At 39.5% G+C, this 14,078-nt stretch overlaps 1 protein-coding gene across 2 annotated transcripts; it reads right to left on the bottom strand.

Moving 5' to 3' along the window:
* Positions 1-392: 392 nt before the first annotated feature.
* LOC122052606 (hexokinase-3-like) lies at positions 393-7,634 on the bottom strand. Of its 2 annotated transcripts, XM_042614206.1 has the most exons (9): positions 7,127-7,634; positions 5,563-5,713; positions 5,287-5,469; positions 4,303-4,377; positions 2,805-2,960; positions 2,591-2,689; positions 2,386-2,513; positions 998-1,079; positions 393-865 (listed from the first exon to the last, which is right to left on the bottom strand). In XM_042614206.1, the coding sequence occupies exons 1-9, from the start codon at positions 7,396-7,398 to the stop codon at positions 512-514; spliced, it is 1,500 nt and encodes a 499-aa protein (XP_042470140.1). In that variant the 5' UTR covers positions 7,399-7,634; the 3' UTR covers positions 393-511. The 2 variants fall into 2 exon arrangements, with proteins under 2 accessions (XP_042470140.1, XP_042470141.1); XM_042614207.1 differs by lacking the exon at positions 4,303-4,377.
* Positions 7,635-14,078: the final 6,444 nt, after the last annotated feature.

Genomic DNA, 14,078 nt, shown 5'->3' with positions numbered 1-14,078 from the left:
AATATTCAACCTCAATTTCCTTTTTAATATTTTTATTTCCCTCATCTTTCTTTCTACTATTTTTATTTCCGTCCTTGTATATTAGGATATCCAACTTAACATCTATATATTAGAATATTCAATTTGCCATCCATATCCAACTTAACATCTTTATTTTAAGATTTTTTTAGTGTATTCCTAATCATAATCCAATATTAAATTTTCATAATGGTTAATATTTTGATAAATAACAGAAAAAGTTGCTCTCTATTTGACATGCGACAACTGATCATTCGTCTACTCCTTGCCATTAAATGGCTAAAATGTCCACGTCCATGCACTTGTAAAAATTAAGAATCTTCTTAGATTTTTCTTTTACTCAAATAAAATCAGACTAGAAGACTCAGATGGGGTAACAAACTGCACAACATAATTTTATATACATTATCAACTATTTTCTTTACAATTTACACAGAAGATACATTTCTATAGAAAATCTTTTTTTTCTCTTTTTTTTTTTTCCTTTTTTTTTTTATCTATTTGCTGATAAATATGTTGCAGCAAGGAGTGCAGCTCCAATTCCTGATCCATCCACACACCTCAGCAGCACATACCTGGCTACCTCCTCCCCTAGAATCTCCCCCACGGCTTCATTCAAGTACTCCCTGAAGATGGAGTACTTGGTGTAGAGGCCGCCTTCGACCGCCACCACTGTTCTCCTTGGCTTGCCCTTGGTTCTTCCGCTTGCAACCCCACCGCTGCCATCACGTCCTAGCTTCTTCAATATGCCTACTATGCCTGCTGCAGCTAAGCGGGCAGCTCGTCTTGTGACGATATCGCACACATGAACGATAAGCCGTTTTGCATTCTTGGAAACTCCATACATCTGGTGAAAGCCGCATCAGGAGAATGGATAAAGATGTGAATAATAATGGCCTATATGGGTTTGAAAGGGAACTATCGAGTATGATGGTTTATCCTACTGGGGGGAAAAAAAATTAAGTGCGATGGTGTCTACCTTCAGATGTTCTTCCAGAATCCTTCCGACTTCTCTCAAGTCGGGTGAATCATCCTCATGCATCGCGGCCACTAGAGGCGTCCTGAAAGGAGTAAGTGTATCTGAGGATAATATTGATATACAAAACTAATATGCAAAATCCAGTACGTAATCATAAGAAACAAGCAAGATTTTTAAGTCACTGATAAAGGATTCAAGCAAGAAATGTATGGCAAAAAATTAATGAAAGCGTTTTTTTTTTCTAAATCATCAAAGAGCTCATTTTTCTGAAATGTCAAAAGGACACTTTACATGAGCATTTTTTTCTAAAATATTAAAAGGACAATTCATCTGCCATGAAATGTAGATGAAATGTTCTACCATAAATGTCTTCAAATTCTCAAATTCATCTACCCACAAAATTTTTTATTAATCCAACCCTATCATAAAAATCATACTATTAGTCATTCACCCAAAATAATAACTCAAATGATGTAACTTTAACTAATAACTCATAATAGAATCCAGCTTTTATCACTCTAATTGCTAGTCCTCTTCCTCTTAATGTTCCCCGACTTTCCCCTCCTAGGCACGATCATTTACCTTTCCTAGTAATGCGGGGCAGTCAACTCCACCACCTCGAGCGGCAACATTGAGGTCACCATTGAGATTCAAAATCTCCTTCCTCCCCATGTAACAGAAACCACTCGAAGCCCAACATAAGGTAGGTAAGCTTAATTTGGAGCTTCTCATTATTACTCTCACAGATGAAGCCACTCACTCGACCTTATTTTTCTTAATGGTACCTATGTCATGTCAACAACAGGCCTACAAAGTCCAATTAATTGAGAAAATAACAAAAAAAAGTTAAAAAAAATAAAATCATACCAGAAAGATCCCCCTATTACTAGATAAACTTTGATGAATGGTTTAAGAATTCAGGTGTTAGAATGTTATGGACCGTGAGCAAGCCAAAATTCTCCTTACAACCATAGGTCGTAAAGGCCGTAAAAACAAGAAAACAAAGAATGATTTTGCCGATCAGCCCGTAAATCATCCCATTACGCAATCCATATCCAAGGGTCAAAACAAAAAATCTGAGAGTATAATCTAACTTTTCTGGCTAAGAAACTGATAACTAAGAGCAATTCACATTATATCCGAAGAAGTAATGCACCAGAACAAATCCACACTGCACAGGGTAAATATCAAGGAAACATAAAAGAAAGTAACTAAAGATCCATTAAAGAGATGTCAAACAACTGCCATGATGGATAATGATAGATAAAAAACAACAATCAAAGAATCGATACTTAGTTTTTTGCTAACGCCACTAAAATGCTTGTCAGATAGAATTCAGTACACAAAAGTTGAAGGGGCAATCCCCAACAGTTTCAGCAATCTCATACCTTAAGACAAAGGGCGCTGATAAACTTTGTGCAGCATCTGAAAAAATTTCGGACTCCTCTGCAATCCTGTGAAGCACTCTTCTAACAATTTCGCCCAAGTACATCCCCGAGATCATTTTCTCAAAACCCTATATCACAAAAACAATATCAAACGCTTCTCAGTCAAGTTCAAAGTGTACATACATGATAAAGCACAAAATCTTGCCTGGTCATTGGGATTAGAGCTCTCATTATCAAGAGAGATGTCATAGGAAGTTTTTGGTAGATGTGATGACCAAAAATTTCCCCACTCCATGTTGACAACCTAGTCAATGCAATATTTTTGAAATAAAGATTTATAATCAGATTTGACATTGTGGCGTGCAGCATAAGAAAATAAGCTCAAAATGTCATAATTTGAATAAACCAATGAAAGATACCATGACACCAGAGTTTGTTAGAAGGCCTTGACACTTAATGATTGCATCAGTCCTTTCAAGATAGCAAGCATTGGTTCCTGTTCCGATTATCACTGCAGCGACAGTGTCCTCATCACCATAATGGCAGAGAGCTAGTGTGCCAACAGTATCATTCACCTGCTTAGACCGAAGTACAATTGTTTCAAATTGCATGAATAGAAGAGCTTGACTGCTCCACTGTAAAGATAAAGGAAATGAACAAGACAAACCAATAAGATATGACTCCTTAGTTATGTTGATAACAAAATAACTAACACAGCAAGTTACAAAAACATATAACAAATGTAATTTTATGATCTTCCATAAACATAAAAGGGTTTATTTCTTTTCTGAATTTGATGAAACTAAAATTATTCCCATAGCTATGCTGCCCATCAATATTATAAGTGAAGTCTGTATCATACATACATACATACATACATACATGCATGCATGCATGTATATATTGGAGATATATTTGTGGACTTAAAATTGTGGATATCAAATTCGAGGTAACAGCATAAATTCCATGTCACATATAAAATTGGATAAAAATTCTAAGTTAAGAATCGCTCTTAACAGCAAAAATTGAATATCAGATGATTCAATTTAATCCTGAAATTCAAATTCAGAACTTACATAACATTAACTACAATTCTAATGACTCTGGGACACTCCATCTCAATTTAGAACATAATAATTATCTACATCCGAACTTGTACGCAAAATAGACATTTCAATTTACAAAATGTATAAATAGTCATCTTGCCTGTCCTAATAAATTACATTCTGCTGTCCATAGGCAAACCGAAAAGACTGTTTGAAGATAGTGGGAAAAAAGATCAAATAGTTTTCATGCTACAACATAAAGCTAGCTAGGGAGACTAACAGACTCTGTGCAAGTCATAAGAATTGAATATATGGTGTGATTTATTGATTAGAAAGGGCAGATGATTTATCTCTCTTCATTTCATCCCACTAATATGATGATGCAATTGGAGAGGGAGTGACATGGTTTCGCTTCCACTTAACCAACCCATGTGCTGAGTGGGGATTTTCGAAAGTCAGTTACCCTGCCAACATAAAATGGTAACTTACAACCTCACAGCATCTAAAAACAAATGTTGCAGCAAGTTACATACACGATGAATACTTGAACACTCTTAATAAGATATGTCCATTGTAAGGACAATGTTTATTCTACATGAAGGAACATACATGTAAACTCTTCTGAGAATTTTGGTGTAAGGCAAATACAACATCAGGAGATTATATGCACACATTCTTTTATTTATTAACTCAAAGAATGCATTGAAATGAATATGGATATATCATATATCTACTATCAAAAGCAACTCCAGTTTATCTAGTCTTTGAAATATTTACAAAAATGAGTTTTATGAATTGTAATATATTGGCTACAATTGTACATACAATCCAGTAAATATTCAAGCTGGGAACAAGAAGGTTAAGAATATACCAATGCTGCAACGTGCATGTTCAGCCCAACTTTTAACATGGCTTCATTTAAACATTGTGCAACATCCCTTCCAACCTAAACCCAGAGTTAATCTTAGTTTAGCCAAATCACAAAATTTTTGACTGCATTCTACCAATCAAGAACTTCTCAGTCCGTTTAAAATTTGTAATCATACCAGATATGGACAATGATGTACCATTCCTTAAGCACCTATACTCACTAAGTGTAACTATCACATCTAATTAGCAATAACACTTTACATTTGGTAAAAGAGTAGTTTTTTCCCTGCATTACAGAAACAGAAACATGAAATCATGCATTGAAGGAAATAGTGAGCAGGAAGTTACTTCAGATGCACAATGAAATAAAAAACAGACTGAATAACCATAATATACAAGCAAACAATACAATCTTAATACACTTGGACAAATGATCACAGCAACTGAAAATTTGGGGGGGTTCTTAATTATCACAGATGCATGATAAAATCTAGAAAGTGACGAGGACAAAGCAGAGAATCTGGTTCTGCCAAGATTGGGTATAGGAGTAGTCAATGTGTGTAGGCTTACCCTTGAATAGAAAAGTTGTTTGCTTGACTTGAACCTTGGTCTTCTAAGTTGCAATGGTCAACCTTACTATTGCACCAACTCGCCCTTTGGAAAATAGCAAGGCTTACTGTGAATTTAAGTCGAATGTTAACAATATTTGAATTTTAGAACTTGCCTCTTTAAAACCTCAAACTAAACATTATTCTGCTTCTCTGTTATTATTCATGGATGCATGTACCTTAACTCCAAGGAGAAACACTATCTTATAGCAATTTCCACATGGTGTTGAGCATCTAATATCATTATCTAACGAGACACTTGTTCATCTTTAGATTTACTTTAACACAGAAAGAAGTATACTTGAAAACAAATAAATAGCCTAATCACAAGAATTTGGTGACAACAACGAGACATTAATAAGTTCAGAAAAACTTACATCATCTTTGACGGAGAACCCTTTAGTCCACTTAATAAGAAGACCAGAAGAAACAGACAATTGTTTCACAGGGAAAGAAAATGTAAACCCAAGATCTTTTGTATTATCTGAAATTTGATCAACACCATTTTCTTCTCTTTGGACAAATTTCTTTAATGTCAAAGCAACAAAATTGAACAGTTCCTGCACACATAATATGATCAAGTGACCGAAAAAATAGCTAAAGCACAAAAAAAAGGACTAGTAAACCAGGCCAAACAGGATAGTGCTACCCACCTCAATTGTGCCAGTCATTAATTCCTTGGGAATTGGTTGACACTCAACTTTGTTATTCAATATCATGGATGGTTTACCACCAAGATGAACCCGTAGGGTTCTAAAATTAGTAACTCCTAGATCAAGAGCATAGTATGTACCTTCTTCACTCCTGGAAGGAAAGTACACAATCATCAAAACAAAACAACTCAAACAGAGATGCGATGGCACAGAAGAAATCAACATACATAGATATTGCTGGCTTATGAAAGTTATGGTGACCATTAGCATTTAGTGGCATCAATATGCGCATATACATGCACACACGTGCACACATATACATATATCATAGCAAAGATGACTGAACACTTCAGCATTTAGAACATCAACTAGATTTGACATTGAAAGATCAACAATATTTCACTTTTCTCCCCACAAATAACTCTATGAAATCAACTCGGTCTAGAAAGTATGTCGTATTAAACTACAAGAGCAAAACCTCAATAGGAGGCAACAAAAAAAGGCATTATTATTTGACAGGGGTACAGCTGTCAATGCGTGCATATACATGCATACATATACATACATCAAAGAAAAGATGACCGAATATTTCACCTTTCTCCCCAAGAATAACTCTATGAAATAAATTCTGTTTATAAAAGTGTGTCGTAATCACAACTAATCCTGACTAGGAGGCATGTAAAAGATTTATTATTTGACAGGGAGACAGCGCAAGTAATAACTGAAGCTTTTATTTGATTGGTTCAATCCGAACTGGTTGAAATGAACAACATTTTCAGCGCAAGTAATAATTGAAGCTTTTATTTGGTTCGTTCAATCCAAACTGGTTGAAATGAACAGCATTTTATGTTTCTCAGCCTCTTCACAAATGCAGGTTGCATAAGCAGTGTAATCCTAACAGATGAAGTAAACAACATAGGTTGCATGATGGCCCTCAATCATATACACAGACAGCTGCATAAAATGCAGCCTGGACAACTTATTATAACACTGCATTTGTTTGATGTGTTTAAAACGAGATTATAATTATAAAATGCATGTAGAACAAAGTAATCTAGTCTAAGAAAACAACAATAATTCTTTTAAGTTGTCTCTAGTCTTTAATTATGAGAGAACATCTTATGTATGTGCACCCAAAAAGCAATAAATGGAAACTTAACAAGCTACCTACAAACTAAAATGATAAGAAGCCAGAACAAAAAACAGACGGACAATTCAAAAAACTCAGCATCTAGAATCAGTTTATCTGTGAAAGTGGCTCGGTTAAATTGACAAGAGAGCCAGGAATAGTGAGCCAAAGCTCTTGTAAACACACAACAGGCGCAACGAGCAAGAAATGAAAATCAATTATACAGGCGCAACGAGCAGGGAAAAAAAAGAGCACTTTGCCAGTACAACAAAGTGCACAAGCGATTGCATAACTGCAATTAAAGCCCAAGCCAAGATTCATCAAACAGGAAATCCAACAAAAAAAAAAGGTGAGAACTTCGATCTTTTGTAAGGAGAAAACTGCAAAACTCTAATAGACAAATGGAAAACGAAACAAAGAAGAGAGATCATTCACCCATCGGGAAGTTTATCGATGAAGGTCAGCAACATCTTGAGCTTGCTACCCCCATCCGACGCGAGCCCTGCGTGCATCTCCACCGCCATGGCATCGACCACCTGACGCAGCCTCCCGACAGGGGTGGCGCACGCCTCCTCGAACTCCCTCACCAGCTCCACCGCTCGGCTCCACTGCCTCCTGCTCCTCAGCCTCCGACCAACTAGCGCCGCAGCGATGGCGCACGACACGGCCGCACACCCCAACGCCACCCGGAACCCTAACCTACCCATCGAGCACGCTCCCCGGGTCCAACCGCGCCACCCTTCTATCAATCACCTCATCCCCTGATCTACCAAGGGGCGCCAGAGGAGGAAGCAGGAACGGGGTGAAAACCCACCCGGATGAAGCTGAGGAGAAGAACGGCGGCGATCAGCGGCCGAGGAGATCAGCGTGTCCGACGAAAAGCCAGTGATATCGAAGCAAATATCGAACGAGGAACTCGAGAAAGAGTTTATGGTTGCCTTTTGGGGGATTTCTTTTCTTTGAAAAATATGGCAATATTTCGTTTTAACCCCCCACAGTCTATCATTATGTCAAAGTGCCCTTGAAATCCTTAGCTTTCAAATTGTATGGGAAAATATATTATCATATCTCTCTCATTTTTAATATTTTTCACTTATATCTCTGAAATATTTAAGTTCCATTTACAAGAAGATTTGATTCTCCCTATTTAGACAGTGCCCCAGCATGATTCAAGTGGTTCAATGAGGTCCACTCAACTTGAGTCATATTGGGACACTGCTTGTACAGGTAAAATTAGGGTGTCCATTCAATTTAAGTGTACTGTCTAGTAGAGTCCAATTTTCCTAAGATAGGGGAGGCAAGAATTGTCACATAAAATGTGAAAAAAAAAGTTGGGTTAGGGATTAAGGGATATAAACTTGGTAACTCATAGGGAAATCTGATATTTTAAAATTTAGAAAGATGTTTTCATAAATAAGCTAAATAATGGGGTGGAATGAATTTTTCCCTAATAAATGGTTATAAATGCGAGAGATCAAATGGACAGCGAAATGTGGAGTGCGCTGACAGCGAGGTGCTGTGAATTGACGGGTTTGCCCCTGCTAACGAGAGAAATATCGGATTCGGATCGGACTCATTACAGGCGCGCGTTTGACCCGTGTCGGTTGTGCAGGCAGATCGACGACAGCGACACGAGGAGAAGCCAACTCCGTTTCGGATTCGGATCTCCCTTTCTCATCCAGAATCCGATAACTGACAGAAGGAGTTCAACACTTCAACGTGCCAAATTATTTCGAGCCTCGGGTTAAGTTGCTGGCTGGCTGGCTGGCGTGGCGGGCCCCTGGGGACGGGTGAACGGCAATCGGCTTGCTGCGTATTTTATTCTGTCCTTTGTTTGGCACACTGTTCGTGTGGGACCGACAGGGTACCTTTGTTCACACGGGATGAGAGAGTGGGACCTTGTGAAGACAGAAAGGCTGGTGGAAGTATGGGGAAGCTTTGTACGTTTCGATGTGGCCTTCGCTTCGCACGAGATGTACAGCTGTGCTCCGCTAAAAACCAACTCAGCGAGGGGCTCTCCCCCCACGACCCAAAAAGTAAAAAAAAACGTGGCCGCATAATCTTGCATCGAGGAAGATTCTCCCCTTCCCTCGGAGCCACTTGATACGAGATATGAGTAGTAGAGACATGAAACGACGATTGTGGTCAGTTTAAACTCCATAAAAGTTCATAATAAAGTTCGACAAGAGCATTAAATAGGCTGCAATATCATCAGGCATGACGATAATTCGGAAGAAAAAATGTCATTGATAAACCGGGAGACGGTCTAATATTACGAGTGGCTCGTAGACGTTTATTTGTTCGATGTATAAATCGAACTCTTGTTATTTGGAAAAATCATCCATCTATTTACCATCGCACCAAGCCCTGCATTTGCTATGGCTGAAGCCTCAATCATTTATCCAGGATAATATCTTTTTAATAAAAAATGGACAAAAAATCAAAATACATTTCATATTAAGAGCAACAGCAAACTAGCATTTCTGTTTGTTTTTTTCAAAAAAAAAAAACAAAATTAAATGGATATTCATCAATGATTTTACCCTAAAAATATATTTGACCCAACAGAAACATTTAGATAGCTAGTGCAATATATATGTAGAAGATATAAAGTAAAAAATATATATATAAAATCGTTATATCAGCGATTCCCTAGAGCTGGTCCTACGGATATAAAAAAAGGTAAATATAGATATATAGTTAAAAGCACATGGTCGGGATGCTAACCCCAGACAATGATATCCTGAGGATCGAACCCTGGACTTCTCGGCCACAAAGCCATGTACCTCCATCTATGCTACGCCTTGGGGACAATGTAGAAGATATAAAGTAGCTATTACAATGTGTTTAGAATGAATTTAGGATTTACATAATATGGAAGTTACCCAGTAGTTGCTATATTGATTGTAGCAACTATGTAATAATTTCTACAATTATTTGAAAGTGATTTTGATAAAATTTAAATAATTTTAGCCAAGCTACTAAATATTATGTTGATATAATAGTATTCAAAGACCCTAGATTCTAAACTCACTATAAACATGTTGTAGCTTTTACATATTGTAACGGCTACTGAGTAGCTTCTATATATTGTAAATCATATGATCCTGTCCGAAAATCATGGAGATGGCTGACTGGGGATGTGGCTTCTAGGTTGACCGCGTGTAGAATCCACTCCACTCTGCACAACAAGAAACGTAGTGTCAAGTCAGGGAAAGGATCCCTGGCGTTGTCCTCCGACGGTCAAGTCAGTCACCGAAAAGATGGAAGAAAACAGAGCAATGCGCGAATAGTGAATAACGCATACCTTCGTCGATTCATGAACCTCTCTTTATATAGTGTCATGGTGGGTAACGTGCATGCTTTCCAAGACGTGGGCACACTTTCTAAGTCATGAGCACGCTATCCAAGGCATGAGCACACTTTCCAAGGCATGAGCACGCTTTCCCAATCACCCCATGAAAGGACATGTCAGAAAAGTATCATTGACATCATACCTTAACAAAGTATGCAAATCCCTGATTGAATAGTGGAAGCTTCTGTCGTGATCCGTCTGTTGATCATGTCTTGTGTCAGTGACACCATCTCTCAGAAAGATATTAAGAGATACGTCAATGATCCCTCTGCTCGACATAACGGGGTAGCTGCTCGGCTGAGGACCCCTCTGTTCGAGCAATCCCAATAGTCCGTGGGACCATGTGTTTTAGTGTTTGGGCAAAGGGTTTAAGTTAGGTTCACTCTTGTTATTTGATATGTGTACTTGAGTTGTACAGGACTGCAGGATACACATGTCACTCAGGTCGACGGCTTCGGGTCCGGTGAAGGATGGAGCATCCGAAGAACCGTGGACAAGGCAACGAGGACAAGGGCCGAGGGAAGCGACTTCGAGGCATACGCGAAGGATGGCATTGGGGACGAGCTGCGTGCTTGAATGCATCCGAGGGACGAGAGCCAAAAGAAGTAGGCTTGAAAGCAAGAGGTCAAGGCTGCAAAGAAGCGTCAAGTGAGTCATAAGGGTGAGGGTACGAGTGCACGAGAGACTGTACTCGGAGTAAAATCCTAGCTTTAGAATTTTTACTGTAGCAATACTGTAGCGTTACTGTAACAGTACTGTAGCGTTACTGCAGTAGCACTGTAGTGCTACTGTAGCAGTCGACTGTATGTTTTAGCAGTCGACTGGTGCAGTCGACCGAGCAGTCAACTGGGAGCGAACAGAATACTTCTGTTCATTCGGTCAGTGTGGATCAGTTGACTGCTAGTTTTAGCAGTCAACTGGTATCGAGCCGTTGGGATATAACGGTCGAATTTTCATAGAGGGCAGTCGACTGCATGTTTTGGCAGTCGACTGGTAGGCGGAGTTTTCAATCCGCGACCTATATAACCAAAGCTTGGGAGCTTGGTTATAGTTGATGAAATTAGTGGTGGTAAACCCTAATTAATAGTCTACTTGTTCTCAAGTGTTTGTGAGTGTTGTGGTGGGGTTTCTCCACCTACAAGGAGCTACTTGAGATAGCCGGAGTTTGTCGGGGGCTAATCCATCGACGGATCGGGATCGCCCACCTCAAGGACACGCCGTGGAGTAGGAGCCCTAATCTCTGAACCACGTTAAACGAACATGTTAGCGGTTTGCATTTCCTTTTTTAGTTTTAGCCTTTAGCTTGTTTGTTTTGTTTGTATTCCGCTGCGTAAGCTAACATCGTAGGAGAAGCGATCGATTTGGAGGCGCCGTCTATCCAACCCCCCTTCAAGTCGGCCATCTATCATCCCCTACAAGTGGTATCAGAGCTAGGATGCTCTCCTTCGGACTAATCGCCGAGGAAGCAAGAAGATGGCCGACTTAATAGCACCTCCAAAGTTTGAAGGAGGAAGCCTTGGGGACATCACATTTTGGATGATGAAGATGGAAGTCTTCTTCAACATAGATTGGGATACCATGATGGTGATCAACGACCCGTTTGAAGTCCCAAGAGACAAGAAGGGAAAAAGACTCCGACCACGACATTGGACAGAAGAGCAAACCTCACGTTCGGAGGCAAACTCAAAGGTAATATCAATCTTAATAGATATATTGTTGTCTAATGTGATAATTGGTGTAGGTGAATATAAGAACACTCATGATTTGTGGAGCAAGGTGAAGATGGTTCTACGGGAAGAACCTAAACCTACACAAAAAGAAGAAGAACCCAAGGAGATGAGTTTAATTGCTCAAGTTGAGGAGGAGCAAATGGAAGTTGAGTCACGCTCAACATCCAAGGAGGAAAAGGAAGATGAGATATCATATATATCCTCAAGAATTGAAGAAAATTCCAAGACAAGTGAAGAAGAAAAGAGGTCTTGGAAGTGATCAACCTAGCAAGCACCTCCACCGAAGTGAAGTCAAAGGACCACATAATTTGCTTCAGGTGCAATGAGAAGGGATACTATAAGAGTAGGTGTCCAATGGATAAGAAGAAGGTAACTCCTAAACTCATTCAAGTTAATTTAAATACTAACAAGGGTTGTAGGAATGAAGAAACCTAAGGAAGGAGGATGCGCATCATATGCTTCACGTGTGGAGAGAAGGGCCACTACCACACCAAATATCCCAAGAAGGGAGAGATTAAGAAGCTAGCACATCTAAAGAAATGAGAGAAGAAGGAGAGAAGCAAGTGTCAAGGGGGAGCTTCAAGGGTAAGGGAAGTATACTCTAACTTGAATCGTAATTCAAATTCTTATACTCCCATGCATGCTAGGAAAAATAATGATTCTTATTATTTACCCATGCAAAATTTTGGTTTCAAATATCATGATAGGAGTAGGGTAATTGTAGATCAAAATCCTAGGAGACTCATTCATGATAAATCTAGAGATGGTAGACCGAAGGAAACCCAAGGCATTAATCCCAAGAAGGGGAGACACATGCCTAGAAAGGGTAGGTCTAGGAATGTCCAAGGTGGACATGTTGATTCTAGGTTTAGGTACCTAGAAAGGGAAAATCAAGATTTGAAGGCAAAGCTTGATCGTTTGGAGAAAATCCTAGAAAGATTCAATGTTGGATCTAAGGGTTTAGGTATGGTGTTGGGTAGTCAAAGACCCAACAATGATAGATCGGGTTTGGGATACCGATCTAGTGTCTATAATGCTAAAGGAAAGTCGTATGCTAGGGTTGCATATGACTATAGCAAGGAGAAGTCAATAAATGGCAAGGGAAAGTCATTTAATGGTAAGGTTAAATTAACCAAGGACAAGGTGTCCAAGGTTAAGAAGGTTAGGTTTGTAGGCTAAGTGTCACCAGAGGTACACCAATGTGGCCTAGCAATTGTGGATGAGTCACCTAGGGAGGTGGTTAAGGTTAAGAGCTCTAGCGGGAGCTTAAAGAGTCAAGTTAGGACCCATGGCCAATGGATCTCAGGTGGGCTTTACTTGGGAGTTAAGACGAGCCATGGAATGTGTCAAGTGATTTGGAGACGGACCTGAGTCTCAAACCTAGGGATTTGGCACAATTGGTTTATGTTTCATGCTTAGAAATATGACATTGGGGTCATATAGCATGATAATTGGTTTTGGATGTATAGATGTCATATAAATCAATGCTAGGGATGCATTGTGGGTTAGTATGGCCAAATACATCAAGAGGAAGCCAAAACTAGGACTTACATCAAGAGGAAACCAATGCTAGGGACTTGAGTCGACTGGTAACAGTGTTTTTGAGCACAGAATGCCTTTGTAAGCTCGTTTTCATGGGGCCAGTCGACTGGTACTTCTTGCAGTCGACTGATACTAGTCTGAAAGTGTTTTCAGCACTGGATTTTAACCAGGTCAGTGTTGGTGCAATATCCGTCAGGTCAAGGTTGACCTAGTTGACCAAGCTTGAGTCTTGGTCATGGTTTCGATGTTTGACAATACAGGTAGACACATGGACAATGTAGGTGCAGTTGTCTATGTGGGAAGAGTCTGATCAGGGACTGATCAGTGTGGATGAAGAAGAGTCAAGTAGGTCAAAGTTGACTGGATACTTGACGGTGAAAGTCCTAGTGAGTGAAGCTAGGCAGTATGAAAGTCCTGGTGAGTGAAGCCAGGCAGAAGAGAAAGTCCTAGTGAGTGAAGCTAGGCGGTATGAAAGTCCTGGTGAGTGAAGCCAGGCAAGGGAAATCCAGATGGGTCAAGGTTGACCAGACATTTGGTGAAAAGTCTAAGTAGGTCAAAGGGATTGATCGGATACTTGGCACAAGGAAGAAAAGACCAAGTAGGTCAAAGGGATTGACCGGATACTTGGCAAGAAGAAAAAAGTCCAAGTGGGTTAAAGAGATTGACCGGACACTTGGTGAGAGAGTCCTAGCTGGTCAAGGGTGACCGGATGCTAGATTTTATGTACCAACAAGTCATGATTGACCGGATGTTGGTTTGG

This window comes from Zingiber officinale, chromosome 3A (genome assembly GCF_018446385.1).
Source record: "Zingiber officinale cultivar Zhangliang chromosome 3A, Zo_v1.1, whole genome shotgun sequence".
In the NCBI taxonomy this organism is placed as follows: domain Eukaryota; kingdom Viridiplantae; phylum Streptophyta; class Magnoliopsida; order Zingiberales; family Zingiberaceae; genus Zingiber; species Zingiber officinale.
This window is presented reverse-complemented; position numbering and strand designations above follow the sequence as displayed.